Source organism: Chelmon rostratus, chromosome 2, assembly GCF_017976325.1.
Source record: "Chelmon rostratus isolate fCheRos1 chromosome 2, fCheRos1.pri, whole genome shotgun sequence".
Classification (NCBI taxonomy): domain Eukaryota; kingdom Metazoa; phylum Chordata; class Actinopteri; order Chaetodontiformes; family Chaetodontidae; genus Chelmon; species Chelmon rostratus.
The window spans coordinates 7472104-7489830 of NC_055659.1; the positions used below are offsets into that span (position 1 = coordinate 7472104).

The following is a 17727-nucleotide window of genomic DNA, read 5'->3' on the forward strand; positions in this document are numbered from 1 at the left end:
AGTATGGGCTGATAATGGAGGCATTTGACAAAGTAGAAAACTGCGTGTCTTCACTGCCTGTAAATCATTCTGCCTTCCATCCCTCAGAGTGGTTTTAATGTAATGGTCTGAATGGTCTGCAGCACTGTCGAGAATTCGTGGATTCTTCTTCAGCTGCTGATTAAAACCAGGGCTGCCTCACTGTCAAAAATGTGTAGGCCAAATGGTGAATACATCTGAGAAACTGCGCTGTGTTTGTATTTTAGATAAAGCATGGAAACATTCTGAAATGAGTCTGCTGCCTCTGGGATAGCACTGAATGTCTTTTATTGTTCCTCTCACATGTTGCTTTCAGTTTTTCCAGAGGACTCAGATGCAGACTGCGAGGCCCACCATCCCTACAAACACACCCTCCATACGGCCTGGCTCGCAGACTCCCACAGCGGCTGTCTACCCCACTAACCAACCAATCATGATGACCATGGCACCCATGCCTTTCCCTTCTCCACAGGCTGCACAGTACTACATCCCACAGGTGACATGCGCGCACTGAACCTGGTCCGAAAAGTGTGTTTGAAGTTGTATGTCTGCACCTCAGTTCCAGCTACAGTTTCTTTAAAAGCATTCTTGTTTTAATTTATTATAATGAACACAGATTCAGAACATCAGAATTCCACTTTGTATTTGATTCAAATTGAGCAGAAATATTTCAATTTCACATTTGTTTCTGCAGTTATGGCATTTTTCCTGCAGCGAGTGAATACAGAGAAAATGCTCTTTGGCAGCTGCTGCTGGTTAGATTGAACAGTCGCCGGTCAGCTTATGTTAGCATAAAGGCTGGAAACAGGAGGAAACAGCGAGATTGCTGAAAGCACCTCGCCAAGAAAGAATCCAGAACACAACCGGAATGTGACACGTTTACACGTGTATAAATTAAACACACAATATAATCTTGATTAGTGAGCTTTAAAGGTGCTGATAGGCAGGATTTACCTTTGGACAGAGCCAGGCGCTCTGTTTCCAGCCTTTGTGGGAAGCTGTAGCCTGATATTTACCAGACAGGTGTGAGAGTGCTATCAAGCTTCTCATCTAACTTGAAGCAAGAAAACAAATGAGTGAATTTCCCAAAATGTTGAACTATTCCTTTGATATAGCAGAGGCGGTTATATAAGAGCATTTCTGTTTGCTTGCTTCATCATAATGAACATTAGCATTACCCTTTGTTGTAGGTGGAAAGTAAACAAAAATATTTTAATTTCACATTTGCTACTAGAGAGCCCCTGCAATTATTTTTTGTGCTGTTCGACTACAGAGGAATAGTCTGTGGTTGCAGCTGGTACTGGTTAGATCTGACCGATTAGAAATCACTGGTCCAGGCAGAATTTAATAGATCAACAATCTCACAGAAGGACAATTAAAATCTCCCAAATAAAATGCAAATGTTCAGAAAATAACACCACTGATTGCAAAAGTGTGCAGTTGTAATGATTTTTCCTCCACGGCATCTGCCTCGGCCTCGCTGATGATCTCTCTCTGTCCTCTTTACTTGCAGTATCGCCACAGTACGCCCTACGTGGGTCCTCCTCAGCAGTATTCTGTACAGCCTCCAGGGTCTGGCACCTTCTATCCTGGGCCAGGGCCAGGGGAGTACCCTGCCCCATATCGTGAGTCATTAATCCAACACAGACACACATCTAGTTCTATTCCTGCACCCGGATCACATTTAAAATCTGAATTCATCTTACAGTAGCACAAACACACACAACCTATCAGAGCAGGGAATGTCTCAGCGTTTCACTAACATGTGTTTTCTTCTCTTCTGTGTTTCTTTTTTTTTTCACTCTCCTCCAGATCCCCTCAGGTACCACCCACCTGTCTCACCCTCTGTTCCTGCCCCCGTTCCCACAGCCGGTCCACCCTACTACCCAGGACAGACTGTGTACCCCCCCTCACCCCCCATCATAGTGCCTACACCACAGCAACCTCCACCAGCCAAGCGTGAGAAGAAAACAGTGAGTATCTTAGTAGTTCCTATGTCTTTTTCTCTAGAAGCAGCATTTGGCAGAAGAGGCTATGATGATGATTGTGATTGTGTTCTACTCCCAGAACCTCCAGTAAAAATGTTTTGCTTTGTTTTTTTCTTTCTTTCATGGAAGCGTGGAAATTAAATTGTGAAACACATCAAGGACTTCTTATCCATATTGGCTTGAAAGTCGAGCTTCATAGTTTAGTTTTGACCTTGAAAACAGCAGCTGACAAAACAGTCTCGCCTCTAAGCCCATTTAGTAGCCGTTCTGGAGCTTTCGATCATATCAGTCAGTATAACTATCATCAGCAGGGGGCGTTTGCTCGGTTGCTATGGTTTCTCTTTATGTTCAGAGTAACAGTTGATTTTCCTTGTTGAAAATATTTTTCGTGTTTTGTGTAAAATGTGGAATTAATTTACAAATTGAATAGAAAGGTAGCAATTTTTTCAGTGTGTAATTACTGTGATCTGCACATTCTCATATGGTTATATATATATATGCATATGTGTGCATGTATGCAGAAAGAGGGAACAGGGAGAATTTAACATCTCTGTGACTGAGACTTCATAGGTATTCATCTTTGAAACACACAATGAAGAAATTAGATTTTGCTGAAGTATTTGATGATATTTTAGTGTCAGCAGCCTGTTTTCTTACCCTTAGAACAAATATTTAAGGTGCCATTATACTCCAAACTGCATTGAATGTAATTTAAATGCACTGACATAACTCTTTAAGAAATAAAGCAAAAAATGAGGTGCCTGGACCCAGCCATGAGGGTCTAATTACTGTGTGCATATCTTGTTAGCCTTGCACTAACACTCCGTTTCGTCATGCTTGTGATAACGCACTCATATTTTTTTGATCTGGGGTATGATGGTCACATCAGGACACACTTCAACCATGCGATAGCTGTTTTATTGCGAATTGAGACCCGCCTCCTGTCAATGTATAATCCTGCTGGTTTAAGACTTTTGCAAAATATGGCTGAGGCAGGGTTGCTCTAAGACATGGGCGCTTTAGTGAAGTCTGTTTTTTGTGCCATTGTCCTCCCAGATCCGTATCCGTGACCCCAATCAGGGTGGCAGGGATATCACAGAGGAGATCATGGCAGGGGGTTCAGGGAGCAGGAATTCAACGCCTCCTGTCGGTCGCCCCTCCTCTACCCCTACACCCCCACAGGTAAGGCTCTCTCAACACCCCCACTCACCTGCAGTAGTTACAGTTGAGGTGGCATTTAGAGCGGCTGATTAGACCTGAGCTTTAGCTGAGGAAAGGAGCGGCGTCTCATGTTGCTTGGTAGCTCTGCGCTCTAATCCTTCCTGCTCTCCACCATGTTTGCAAGAGACACCACACGGCCTCTGTCTCTTTGGTAATTCACTCGGCCATCTTGCCCTCTAAGAAATTCATGGTGGCTTTCTGTCTACAACATGCCTGTTGGTTATTGCTCAGGACTTGCATTAAAAAATAATTGCAGCATCTATAAAGCACCTATGTTAGTAGTTTTATAAATGTGGTTGAGTGATTACTGTACTGTACTGTGTTCTTCAGCTGCACAAGGAGTCATGGTTTTGTTGTTTATTCCTGCAGCTATTTATCTTAAAAGGCCTTCAGATTAAGTGTCATTTCAACACTTACAACATATGTTGAGAGTTGAAATGTTTTAATCTCACACCTGCTTCCTTCCCTCCACTGTTTCTATTCACTCACTATCTTTTACAGTAGATTGTATATGTACCTTGTGTTTTCTCCTACTCCTTCTACAGAATCCACTCAGATCCTTATGTCTATCCATTCTGTCCTTAAAAAAAAAGTGATTTAGTGTAAGTGCATTGCCTAGATGCAAACAATGACAGGTTTTAGCTCTGAGCAAACAATACGACCGTTCCTGGCATTTCAGCTCCTAATCAGACGGATAGAATGGAAAGCAGCAGGGCTCTGGGTCATGATATTGAAGCTGAAAACAACTGTGCTCACGCCATTGGCACATTTAAAAAAGATGAAATGTACCAAGCCCAAATAAGACAGCTTTCCTGGATTCTGAACAAGGAAAACGTGACTTCTTTCTCCCTGTGTCCTTCTGTGGATGTTAACAGTGTCTTTCCTCTCTTTCTCTGTCCCTTTGTGCCCCTTTTGATTTTCTTTCTTTCTGTATCTGCCCCCCTTTCCTCTGTCCTTCTGTCTGCATTGTTCTGAGCCGTTCCCCTCCTTCTGCCATTCCTCCCACATTGATCTTCATTCTCTGTCTCGTGCTCCATCTCTGTCTTCTTAATCTAACCATACCCCATTGGACTCCTTATTTCTGCTTAATCCTGCATTTGGGCTTGTTTATTTTTATTTACTTGTTTGTGTGCGTGCTTGCCTACATCTCTGTGCCTGTCTCTCTGGTTTTCTGTGTTGCTAGTTTTTATGGCCGCACCCTCATTATCCTCACATTTTCTACCTCAAATCGCAGCAGATGAGCAGCAGCCAGACTCCAGAGCAGCAGCAGCAGCAGCAGCCGCCGCCGCAGCAGCAGCAGCAGCAGCAGCAGCCGCCGCAGCCGCAGCAGCAGTTGCAGCCTCCTCAGCCACAGCAAGCCCATCCTGGAGGCTACACATTGGAGCCACCACAGCCCCAACAGCCACAGCAGCCACTAACAACTGGGGCCTCAGACACCAAACCAGGGCCAGGTCTGCAGCAACATTGCCTCTTTTTCTTTAACATACATCCACAACTACTAGCAAGTGGGGGTCCCACACTTACTATAACAGTCTAGGCAGTTTTAAGCACATTTTTATGAACTTCAAATTGTGAATAGAGCATTAGACAATTAGAAAATTACACTCAACACCGGTCTGTTTTATTGCTGCGCCATTGCATTATTTGTAAGCAACAAATCCATTAACTCTCCTCAGAGGAAACTGGTTTTCAAAGTTTCCCTTTTCCAAGAACAGGCGGCACAGTGAATGCTTTCACTTTCATTTCACTGGAAAATCAGCGCAGTGTCAGCAGCTGCTTTTCCAGTAAGCAGCTGGAGCATTTTAACCGGCATTACTTTGCATACGTTTTGGAAGCAGTTGTGTAAAAGTTTTATTGCTGAGCTTCAGACTACAGCTTTGAAATACTCAACTGCATGCAAATGTTGGGAAGTTTCGCTCGTCTGGTTTGTTGAGCCTGGGGTTGTCCTGAACATGAACTTATACTGCACACTGACCTGTTTTCTTTACTTTTCAATCTAAAGTGATTGCATTGTCGTACCTACCAACAAAAAGATGGCGTGAGCATGCCACAGAGAAACACAAAGCCATCTGTCCATCCAAGCATCTTTACACACAGTAAAATATATTACAAATGTTACTTTTGATGGTTGAACTGTGTTAATCTCAACTCTTCATCTTCCAGATGATACGCCAAAATTGGAGCCAGTTGTCCAGAAGTCTTCCTCGCCTGGGCTTGTGCAGCCTGAAGCCCCTGTTGAGAGACTTGAGGCCAACGCTCCTGTAACTGAACCCTGTTCTACTGTCGAACCAGAGCTTCCCTTCCCTGCCTCGATGACCGCCCCCGCCACTCTCCCACTTTCAGTGGCCAACAAAAGTGAACGTCCCTCAGCCAGGGAGTCCACTATTTCAGCCTCTTCTCCCTCCCCCTCAGCTGGGGAGCACAAACCCTCTTTGGCGCCACCTCAGACTCCAAACACAGACAAGCCTCTTTCAGACACCCCACGAACCCCGGCTGCCTCGCCAGCCCCGGCTACCAAGGCTTTGAACGGCCTTGCGGACTCTGGGACCGAGCTAGACACCCCGGCTCATGAGCCCTCTCTTCTGTCCCCAGCTGCACTCCAGCCCCAGGCCTCTGCTCCTGCTTATAGAGAGCCCTCCCCCTCTGAAACTTTGCCCTCTGACGTGAGGCCAGAGGTGCCCATTGCTGCTGCGCTCGCCCCGATGGCACCTGTGGCTGTGGTGCCAGTCACCCTGACCTCAAGCCCCGCTCCAGCCTTGCCGGTTATGCTCCCCCCAGGCCTTCCGCCTCTAGTGCAGGCCACAACAGAGGCAGACGAGCCGAGCAAGTCCTTAGACAGTAAAGACCTCATCCCCAGATTAGGGACAGAGGCACATGGAGGCATTGCTGACAGCAAAACAGAGTCCCAGCAACAAGCACTCAGCAGGAAGAGTCCCACCACAGGTACTGTATCTGTTGTATTTCAGTAACTAAAATATGAATGCCCATTTAGCACACATTGTAGATAATCTCTCATCAAGCACTATGCTAACAGGTGCTACGTCAGATAGGAAACAATCATATCAGCGTGGTCATAGTTAGCTTCCTTTCAGAAATCCTGAAAATTATCAGACACCTTTTTAATATATCTGTTGTCTGTAAGATTATTTTCACATTTTTGGTGTTTTTTACTTGCCAGAAAACTCAGTAGGTAGTTGAGGAGGACAGTTTAAACGAGACAAAAAGGGATGCGTCAGTAGTGACGTGCATGTTTTATTAATGTGGTTGTTCTCCTTCCTTTAAATGTCAGATTCAGCAAACCATTTTTAGATAATGTGATTTACGTTTGATCTCTACAGAAGGAGAAAGCATTATCAAACACCTTTCATGTTTGTGTTGTTAAAATCAGAGAAGGTCACTTCTTCTAGCCCTTTAAAATATTATTATCATGTTCTTGGTTCATATAGATTATGGCAAGGTGAACGTATGATAACTGAGTGCCCACAAGTGCTGAATTTGAAGGAACTTTAAGCAGGAATAGCATAGTGAGCAGTGTCTGCCATACTGGCTGCATGTCATTGACGATATCCTGGAAGTCTCCTGAAAGATCATGACTCATCGTTGTGGCAAACTTAACCTTTTCCCATGTATCCCTCCTCTTCTGCTCCGTCGAATAGCATTTCAAATAATGCGTGTTTCAGTTTGGTCAGATATAAGTGAGGTTTAAAAAATTAGGAGTACACAGACGTCATATTTAAGTCAATTCAAGAGACTTTAAAGCATTTTATGTAATTTTCTGGCTCTCGTTATCTCAGCAACTGTAACCATCTGCTACCCATCGTCGGCTTAAACTCTTTTTTTTTAAGTATTTGCCAGACAAAAAGATGTTTTCATTGCCATCCTTGCGTTTTAAACCCAAATTTCACTTTTAAATCTGTTGTGGTTGTGCTGTTTGCTGACTGGCTATGGCTGATTGCATTTTCCTGCATTTGTGTTTCCCTGCAGTTAATCAGACTGCTTCTGCTATACCAAAGACCTGGAGGAAACCAAATGAAGGGATCACTGCTGGAGATGCACCTCAGAAGGAGGATGAGGTAAGAAAAGAGGCCCGAGAGGAAACAAGACTGAACCAGCTGCACCGATTATTCAAAGTCCTATGCGTACATTCAGTCTGTTGATAATTATCCTGTGAGTAATAATATTTGCATACATTTTAGTAACTTTGTGAGATTTTGTCACATTTTTCTAATGGATGGTATCTCATTTTGGAACAAGAAGTTTCAAAAAGGCCTACGAAGTAACAAAGGATTAGGACAGAGAGGGTGAGAGAGAAGAGGAAAAGGCACAAAGTGGGCAATAGTTCAAGTGGAAAATGTTTCCACATGTGAGGTGGAGGAAGCCGGCGTAAATGACTTTGGGGTGTTGTTATCATCCAAGAACGACAGCAAGCAGTTATCCATCATCTCCATTGCTCACCCGGCCCACTGTATGTACAGTCAGCTCTGTGCCACTCTCATTTCCTCTCCGTTATTGTTTTGTTCTGGGCTTGTAGCTGTGGGAGAATTTTCACACCAAATGCCGGTCGTACAAAATTATATAAATGGCTTCTCTTAGGCTGCACTGAGCAAGCATATTTCACACAAAGTCTTTTAAAGTTCCTATCCCAGCTTTGATTAAACCCCCCAAAACTCATCTCTGTTCATCAAAATTATTTATTTAGAAGCTTCATCCATGAAAAAAAATTCCTTCATGCCTTTTGCCTTAGCTGTAACTCTACACCTTTGCCTTCATTTAGCATGCATGCACCTAAGCAGTCCCGCCTCTATCTCCACCCACCCCTCCGCCGCTCTCCTGCAGCTCGAGCGTACCTGCTCACCAAACAAACAAACCTCTGCTCATTTCCTGCTTTTCTAGCTAGCGTACGCTACACAGCGACAGGTGGTAAAAGACGAGTAATTCAGCCATACATGTTCGAGCCGGAAGCCAATGCTGAAGAACAACAACCCCAAAGGTTGTCAATCATCCTGGAACTTGGCAGGCTAAAGCTGGTTAACATTATCTAGCAAACTCCACATTTTTTTGGACACAGTCAAAAGATAAAACACAAGATAGATGAACTTACCAACATGTTGGCTCGTACTCGCTGTGTCCCAGGATAAATGGATGGAACAGCGTCGGGCTGCAGTACAATTTTTGTGGCGAAACCCATCTGTTTCTGTGCTAAATTTTCAAAACAGTGCTCTGGGAAAAGGCTACTGCAGGCTATAGTTTCGCTCTCGGGTTTTCTGATCTTTTGGTAAAACCAGGAAAACCGACACATCTCTGCTGTCGTTTTGAAAATAGTGAAACGTACCTTTCAAAGTACCGATACATAGCTACACCTGGCTTCTCCTCTGATACCCCTCGGAAAACTCCACCCCGCAAGTAGATTTTTTTGGTATGTTACACATGAAACCCAGCCCAGTGTTAGGGAGACTGGTATTGGTCAACTGCAGTTCCAAGGCGAAAATGCTCAGGCATGCCGTTGACTGCTCATTTTACTTGTGGTATAAAAAACACTAGATGGGCATGTTAACAAGGTTAAAAACTAAATTGAAAATCACATGCAGGTGTGTCCTGGCTAAGATAGCAAATAGAGCTTGTAACATAAAACACGAATAACAAAAAAAATGAAATGCAGAGATAATATTGCACACTATTTTAGTTACATATTTTGGTTAATATTGATGAGGTATAGAAAGTCATACTGGAAATGGCTTGTCCATGCAATGCCACCAAAGTTCCTATATTCTTCTTTTCTGTCTTTTGTTTGTACCTGACCCTTCATCCCTTCCCTCCCCAGAATCATTTCATAATCTCTCCTTCATCGCTGAGTCCCCTGCGTTCACTCTGTTTATATCCCTTCGTCCCTCATTTTCCTCTCCTGCAGGATACAGTTCTTGATGTGTTCACCCTGTCTGCAGATGACCTCCTTACAGCTCTGTAGCTGATAATTATAGACAGTGTTAATGTGGAGAAATGATGATGCTACTTGTTTTTCAAAGTGTTGAACTGTCAAATCATTTTTTTGGACTCAGACACTCAGAGAGGGCTACATGACAGCATCCGTTTATTGTCTTACCGATTGATGATGAAGCAGCGCACCATGCTAACTGACAAATTCTGGGGATCTGAAAGCTGAATCTCACCTACACACAGGATGAGCCCAGGCCAGTGGATCAGCCTGCCGGAGACCAGGTCCTGCAGTCAGCTCCTCTGAGCAGCAGCCCGGTACCCCTACCGCCGGTCTTCACCTCCAGCCCCGCCCCAGCTCCCGCCAGCAGCCCCGAGGCCGACGGAAAACCCGCTGCCCCGGAGGAGAACGGCGAGGCTGAGATTGAGCCCATGAGGAACGGGGCAGGCCACACTTCGGAGACGGAGAGCAGCGACAGTGGAGCAACCCACGGAGACAAGGAGAACTCCACAGGGGCTCCACAGGACATAGAAGGTTAGAAAAGACCCTGTTCTTTGGACAGATGTTTAGAGCTACTTTTGACAACATCTTTATGTAAAAATACAGCAGTTTTAATCGTAGAACAAGTCTGCAAACTCTGGCTTCTCTGTGTTGACATTCAAAATTTAATCATGAACTATCTCTGCCTTTAGGAGCTTATTTATTCAGTTTATTTCTCGGGGCAGTGCAAGTTAATAAACATTACTGTTAATATGCCAGAATTAAGTCAGGGCTACTTTTCATCTGTAGTCTGCCTCTATGAATTCACTTAGTGTTGCTTTTGCCTTAATTATTTTCAGTTCAGTCTTTGTTTCATATATATTTGCTCTTTTTCCCCATCCTTTTCCTCTCAAAATCATGTTTGGTGGTCCAGACTTGGCCGAGTCCAGTGGGAAGCGTCAGTATGACAGGGACTTCCTGTTGGGCTTCCAGTTCATGCCCGCCTGCATACAGAAGCCTGAGGGCCTCCCGCCCATCAGTGATGTGGTGCTAGACAAGGTGCGTAAGCCAGTTGTTGCAGATAGGGCTGCAGAAATACTCCAGGCCCCAAATATCCTTAAACCGACTGAAGTGATAAGTCTGTCGACAGAAAATGAACTTTTCATAATCAGTTAATCTTTTAAGTCAGTCATGAAACAAAAGATTTCAAACTTTCTGTGGTCTCAGTCAAATCTCAAAACTTGCTGCTTTTTTCTCTCTTTATATCCTCGTAATTTCAATGTCAGTGGGTTTTAGACTCACACCTCCCCTCACACTTTCAGAAATTGTGATGGGCTTTATTCATCATTTTCTGAGGTTTTAAAAGACTAAATGTTAAAGCTACAACCTGATTCCAAAAAACTGAAATGTTGTATCATCAAAGACCAACATCAAAGTGTTCTTGATTCCATGTAGTAACATCCTTCATCCAATCATGTGATCACAAAGTGGTGAACCTCGCTCCATCCTCGCTTGTGAACGACTGAGCCTTTCCAGGATGCTCCTTTCACACCCAATCATGATGCTATCACCTGTTACCAATCAACCTGTTTACCTGTGGAATGATCCAAACAGGTGTTTTTGGAGCGTTCCACAACTCTCCCAGTCTTTAGTTGCTCCTGTCCCAACTTGTTTGAAACATGTTGCTGCATCAGATTCAGAACAAGCAGATATTTACAAAAATCAATGAAGTTGATGAGGTGAAACATTAAATCTATTGTCTTTGTACTGTTTCCAATTGAGTATATGTCAAAAAGGATGAGCAAATTATCACATTCTGTTCTATTTATGCTTTGCACGGCATCCTTTTGGAATTAGGGTTGTATTAAATGATTATTATATATACTAAAAAGAATTGTAATATTCAATAATGAAAACAGTCACTAGTTGAAGCCCTAGTTTTGAATAGACCTCCACATGAAACAGGTTTTTTCATCATTAACTCATAGCAACAGGCAGTATTTCAGACACTAGCTGTTAGATTGTGTGTGCTGGATCAAAGACACACCACAGAGAGTTTGGTTCATTCCTCTGATCCACACATACGTATGGGTGGAGCATATGGGCCACTGAAATGCTGTTTTGATTAAAATCACATTGCTATTATGTCACACTTGGCAGTGTTAAGAGTACATGCCCCTCCCCCACCTCTCCAAAAAGAACAACCAGACCGGCGAACGGTTGATTTTACAATCCCATAGTCTCATTTTCTCTGAGGGAGAAAGTGAAATCTCACTGGAAAAGAGTCGAGAGGAAGTCAAGGACAGCTGAAAGACAAAGAGCTGGATTTGTTCTTCTCTCCTCCCCCACAACTATCTTGCTCTCTCCTGCGTTCCTTTCTTCCTTCCTTCCCTTCCACATCTGGTTCTGACTTCTCTCACTGAATGGCCCGCTGAACCCGCTGAGCATAATTTATCACCAGGACAGTAAAAAAAAAACATAAATCAAGCTCTCGCAACGTAGTACGACTGTCATTTACAACGGGTCACCTTTAAGGGACCACTGGGTTAGAAATGCACAAACACACTCACACGCACACCCAGCAGGCTGACTCCTGCTATCCTGTTGCCACTATTATTAGGGGATCACTGCTCCCCCTGCTGTTCAGCTCATTTTGTGTGTGTGTGTGTGTGTGTGTGTGTGTGTGTGTGTGTGTGTGTGTGTGTGTGTGTGTGTGTGTGTGTGTGTGTGTGTGTGTGTGTGTGTGTGTGTGTGTGTCTGTGTGTGTCTGTGTGTGTGTGCATGCATTTGCATGTGCTGATGTATTGTGTATGTTATGTGCCACACAGATGAACCAAAACAAGTTGCCATCTCGAGTGGTGGATTCCAGGGCAATTTCCAGAGGACCTGATTTCACACCTGCCTTTGCAGATTTTGGCAGGCAGATGACCGGAGGGCGAGGCGCTGCAGTGAGTCACACATGTACACACACGCACACTTGCACACTCAAGCTGCCGCAATCATTCATAAAGTCTGTCTCTCTCTCGCACACACACACACACACATACACACACATACACACAGTCCTCCAATTCCCACTTTCTGTTTCCTCTCAACACACAATTTGTCCTCATTTTTAATGGACGACTCTCTGCTTTTAAGTTTGGGGAAAATGAAATAGATACTGCACATCTGTCAAACTTCTCCATTATAGTCAGGGGATAACAGGATATGTTTTGAGGTACTTGGTTCCAGTTGGTTTCATCTGACATCTATAAATGTCCAGTGACTGATTTAACACAGGAAATCTCAGATACACCACTCAAAAATACAACGCAGCTCATTTTACTGTTGTCAGATTTGTTTGATTAGAATTAATCCACTCAAGTGCTGATCCACATTACAGTGCACCTGTTTCTAGACAATGCAGGGTCAGTGTTATGGCCGTGTGGCTGATTCCAAATTTTACAAGGTAATGGGCAGAGTCTCCTAGCAGTCAATTACAGTCTGCCCATGGCACTTAAAATCACAAGAACTGTCAGCTCCTAATAGTCATGTGGCTTTGTTTTATGTTTTTGATCATGTTTAGTTGTTTTTCGGTGTTCTGTTAGCTGCAATGCAAGCAGTGTTAAACAGGACCAAGAAAGAAAGAAAAACAAAGAGAGAAAAAAAGTCATCCAAGGCATCCAAGCATAAAAAAGTTCATCATTCTTTTAGTGTATGGATGATATGCTGTATATATACGCTGAATTTAAAGGATATTACCTCAAACAAAAAGGGAAAAAAAAGGTTTTCTGCATCACCAGCTGAATGTTTGTAGGTTCCTGTGGCAAAAAAGACATCACAATGCAAACACTCTGCACTGCTGTAATTCCATGACTTCATTGCTAACGTACCGCTCAACAAATTAACATATTAACTCGTCTGAGAACCTGAAAGTCATTAGTGAAAGGATGGGGCTTTTTATAGCAGATTTAATTCTGAAACCCTGAACTTAACCACCTCCAGAGCAGGTTGCAGCACGAGTTACCATGGCGATCTAGCCAGGTTAGAAGAGAGCCAGCTTCGTGACGTTGAAAACTCTGACTTTAGGCTCAACACACTAGTCTCGCTTCGCAGCTCAGCCCTCTGGAATACTGACATGCTGTACTCTGTCTTTCTTTGCATTCACAGCTTATGAACATTGGGGCACGGCGGCCTCCACCCAGGAAGATCATCATGAACGTGTCGGTGAATGATGACGTCCAGCTGAAAAAATCTGAGAACGCCTGGAAACCTGGCATGAAAAGGGAGGGCCCTGCAGAGGATCCTGAGATGCAAAAAACACAGGTGAACACACAGACATGTACACAAACAGTATTAAAAAGTATTACAACTCAGAGATCAGTAGTATTTATTATTAATGAATGATAAAATATACTTGATCAAAGAGCTTTAAATTACTGGGAATCACTTAAATCAGTAAAAATGGAAAACCAAAATGATACAACCTGCCACAGAATGAACACATATAACCAATATTAGCCAGTCCTAATTAGTTGATTATTAATGAGATGTCCAAGATCATTTCCAAATATAACGATTGATTGATGGCCCCAGTGATTGACTGCCTTTTATGACTGATTCCCCTCAGGAGCTCTTCAGGAAGGTACGCAGCATCCTGAACAAGCTGACGCCTCAGAAGTTCAACCAGCTAATGAAGCAGGTGACGGACCTGACCATCGACACCGAAGAGAGGCTTAAAGGGGTCATCGACCTGGTCTTTGAGAAGGCCATCGACGAGCCCAGCTTCTCTGTGGCCTATGGAAACATGTGCCGCTGCCTCGCCACGGTAAGCAGGTCATCGGGTCCGTCAGGATGGACGAAGTGAGAGATAAGAATCCTGTTTTTATTTGTAAGGTTAATGGTTTAAATCAATTAGCCGATCTGGAGGATCTTGATGGGGGAATTGAATGAATAATATTACCTCAACCTAACGGTCCATTCACCAGAAACGCATTACACAGCTATTTTAGTATAACAATAAGTGACATTTTCTGCGTTCCACAGACTGTAGCTGTGTACATCCTAACTGAAACCAATCTCAATGTACAGTAACAACTCCCTTAGTGTTTAAGCTACAAACAGATCGATGGGCTTAGATTCAGCCCTGCCTTGATGCAGCACGGTTCAATACAAGGTGATGATATAGTGTGATAAGTTTGATTTTTTGATGACTTGCGAGGAGGAAACCTAACACGTGAACAGTAGTATCTTCAGTTGAGGGAGATGAAAAAAAGGCTGCTGTTGCACAATTGCAACGAAAGCATGAAATAAGTCATGTCTTGACAGTTCTTTCAACTGGGTCGCTTTTCATGAAAAATGCATTTCTGCGATGAGGAACTCAACAATGTGAGAGAAACATTTTTAAGATAAACCGGTAACCCTAACTGTGCATATAGCATGCATACACACTTTAAGATAATCTACACATGGAAATGTAAATATTTGTGTATATCAGAAAAGGGTGTGCTTTTGTGCAGAAGTTTGCAAGTCTTGTAGGTCCACTGTTGAACAGTAAATATTTTTAAAGGTTTAGTTTGTCACCTACCTCGTCTTCATGCTTTATGCTTGGCTATATACTTTATCTTCTATCTCTACGGTTCATGTACAGCTCAAAGTGCCCATGACAGACAAACCCAACACCACAGTGAACTTTCGCAAGCTGCTGCTAAACCGCTGCCAGAAGGAGTTTGAGAAAGACAAGGTGGACGATGTGGTGTTCGAGAGGAAGCAGAAAGAGCTGGACTCTGCTGCATCGGTATGTGGACTGTGAATTGCTGTGACACCAGATTTCATGCTGTAGCAAAACATTTAGCACGGGGGAGAGAGCTAAACTCCTCTGGCTCGACACTTGCTAAAGGCTTTGTGGAAAGCTTTCCATGCAAGTATTTGTTTCATGTTTCCTTGGTCCCCTCAGGCGACGGAGCGCGAGCGGCTTCAGGAAGAGCTCGAGGACGCCAAGGACAAGGCCCGGCGGCGTTCCATCGGCAACATCAAGTTCATCGGCGAGCTCTTCAAGCTCAAGATGTTGACTGAAGCCATCATGCACGACTGTGTTGTCAAGCTGCTGAAGAACCACGACGAGGAGTCTTTGGAGTGCCTGTGCAGGCTGCTCACCACCATCGGAAAGGACCTGGACTTCGAGAAAGCCAAGGTGAGGCGGAGAAGAATCTTGATTTATTAAAACCAGCATTGTTAGTACATTCTAGATTCATGAGAATAGTTCAGCGTTGTGGGAAATGCATCGATTTGCTTTTTTGCCGCAAGTCAGGTGAGAAGATTTACGTCACTGTCACGTCGGTGCGGTTAATTTGAAGCCACAGCCCACCGCAGGTTATCTTAGCTTAGCATAAAGACTGGAAACAGGGGGAAACAGCTAGCCCGGCTCGCCAACCACCAACTCCTCAAAAGCTCACATATTAACACATTATGTCTCATTTATTCAGTCTGTACTAAAAGTGTGAAAGTGACACATTATGTCTCATAGGTGGGTGGGTGGATTATGTGTTGGACTATTTTTGGGCTGAGCACAGTAACTTCTGCAGTCGTGTCATCACCATGAGATTGCCAGGCGACCAGTGGAGAGTGAAGGAGGTTAGAAACCTCACCATGTTGTTTTTTGTGTTAAACAAATAAGATTTAAACAGATTAGTTAGTGAGCTTTATATGTGCTGGTTAGGTGGATTTTGTGGCATTTGGAAAGACAGGCTAATGGTTTCCTCCTGTATCCAGACTTTATGTTAAGCCAAGCCAACCAGATGCTGGCTGTACCATCATTTATAGCGTACAGATTTGAGTGTGGTATCAATATTTTCATCCAGGTTTGGCCAACAAAACAAATAAGCATATTTCCCGAAACATCAAATTATTCCTTTGATTTGTGACGAAGTAGCTTCTTGTGGAAAAGGGCTGCACAGTTGATTTGAAAAGAAAATTGAAATCACAATGGGGACCACTGATTTCAATTAACAGCAGACTGCAGTGGCTCAGACAGCCTTCACAACAAAATGTTTGAAGCTGTGCAGAATCCCTGGTATGTAAATGAAGTTACAGGTTGGCAAAAGTATTTTATCTAATGAATGTTTGAGGGGTCAAAAACAGCAGCATGTCACAGTTTGTAGATGAAAAGCTTTAAATTTATTCAGCAGATTAAATGCATTATTTTCCTTTTGAAAATGGTTCAACCATGTAAATCACGTTGTACCTTTTTTTAGAAGCCTGCTGTAAAAATAAAGTTCTTATTATTATTATCATTATTTTTTTAATATTATAGAATTTTAAGATTGATTGTGGCTGTGGCTGTCACTGGAAGTCGTGTTGCATCATACATACCAGCACAACCTCAAGGCTCTCGGTGTGACTTGCTACACCAAGTTTAGTTGTTCATAGCACATTTTGAGGCTCCCTGGCACTGGTGTCAGACCCTGAACAGGCCTGATGTTTTGCCTCTGTAGTAAAAGCTTGTTTTACTTGCTGGCTCGGACGTCAAAGTGAAGTAATTCAGGCCTTGTTTGCAGGGGTGGAGTCATAAAGTGAGCAGTTTGTCAGTGCAGTATGTCAGTATGCCTCTGCTAACATGCCGCCGAGAGAAATTCCTCTGCGTCGGTTGGTTCCCTGGCAGATGAGGTGATGATGGAGGTGATTCTGCTCTACAGCAGCACGGTGGTGAGAGACATAAAAGAAAAAGTTCTGGTGGGATTCAGTTCCAGAGGCAGAGGAGAAAGAATTTTTGTGGGTTATGAGGAAACAGGAATACCCCCACAGACATGGCAAGAGTCCCCAGATGCTCAGAGAGACATAACTGACCGAAGGCCTTTCTGCTTTCACTCTGCTGTACTTGGAGTGTATGGTTTGATCCCCATCATCTACCAGTCACCCTGAAAAAGGAAAGCCCCTCGGACCAGCAGGGAAACTGCTCAGAACGCGGCATAACAACTTATTTCCGCTTTGTTTCTTCTGTTTGCTGCTGAAGGATTTGTCTGTGGTCTAGCAACAGAAGAGCAGTGACTCTACATTAAATCCTACAGAATGTGGTTTCAATCATCCACCTTGTCCTTCAGATGAGTTTCATCATCTTTAATGTGGTCACTTTGTGAATGTAGTCCTTTTTAAATTCGGGGCAATTACACTGAATTGGATCTGTTCTTTTTTTTTACTTTTTTTCTGCTCTCTCCCAAAATGTTCCAGTTTAATCTTGAGCGGTCAGTACGGCTCCTCTTTAAGTAATAAGAAATATTTCGGAAATCCCTGAAAGCTGCTGTCCAGTACCTTAAATAGAGAAATAAAGAATTTAATCTTGATGTCTCAGATTAACCTTCTCCCTCTCACTCTCTTTCCTCAGCCGCGGATGGATCAGTATTTCAATCAGATGGAAAAAATCGTCAAGGAGAGGAAGACGTCATCTCGGATACGGTTTATGTTGCAGGACGTTATAGACCTGAGATTGGTGAGTGTGCGGTTGTGATATTTCTTTTATCTGCACTGTTGTAGAAAGTCCAAAGTCCTGCCATGTGCATGTTAGCTCTGCTTCACAATGAATTTTCCCACAGAGGTTTATTTCATTGATCT

The 17727-nt window shown here is 43.4% G+C and overlaps 1 protein-coding gene across 12 annotated transcripts in view; it reads left to right on the forward strand.

Annotated features, from left to right (window-relative positions):
* eif4g3a (eukaryotic translation initiation factor 4 gamma, 3a) overlaps positions 1-17727 on the forward strand; it is a 52789-nt gene that overhangs the window by 23799 nt on the left and 11263 nt on the right. For 8 of the 12 annotated variants that reach the window (XM_041948789.1, XM_041948825.1, XM_041948856.1 and 5 more), the window contains 15 exons: positions 335-514; positions 1532-1643; positions 1831-1991; positions 3054-3188; positions 4462-4678; positions 5391-6170; positions 7212-7300; positions 9405-9693; positions 10073-10197; positions 11967-12086; positions 13291-13446; positions 13751-13948; positions 14771-14917; positions 15077-15313; positions 17501-17605. In XM_041948789.1, the coding sequence (XP_041804723.1) occupies positions 335-514; positions 1532-1643; positions 1831-1991; positions 3054-3188; positions 4462-4678; positions 5391-6170; positions 7212-7300; positions 9405-9693; positions 10073-10197; positions 11967-12086; positions 13291-13446; positions 13751-13948; positions 14771-14917; positions 15077-15313; positions 17501-17605 (3051 nt within the window). The remainder of the gene's footprint in view (positions 1-334; positions 515-1531; positions 1644-1830; positions 1992-3053; positions 3189-4461; positions 4679-5390; positions 6171-7211; positions 7301-9404; positions 9694-10072; positions 10198-11966; positions 12087-13290; positions 13447-13750; positions 13949-14770; positions 14918-15076; positions 15314-17500; positions 17606-17727) is intronic. The other 4 variants (XM_041948875.1, XM_041948866.1, XM_041948806.1 and 1 more) reach the window with 2 other exon arrangements.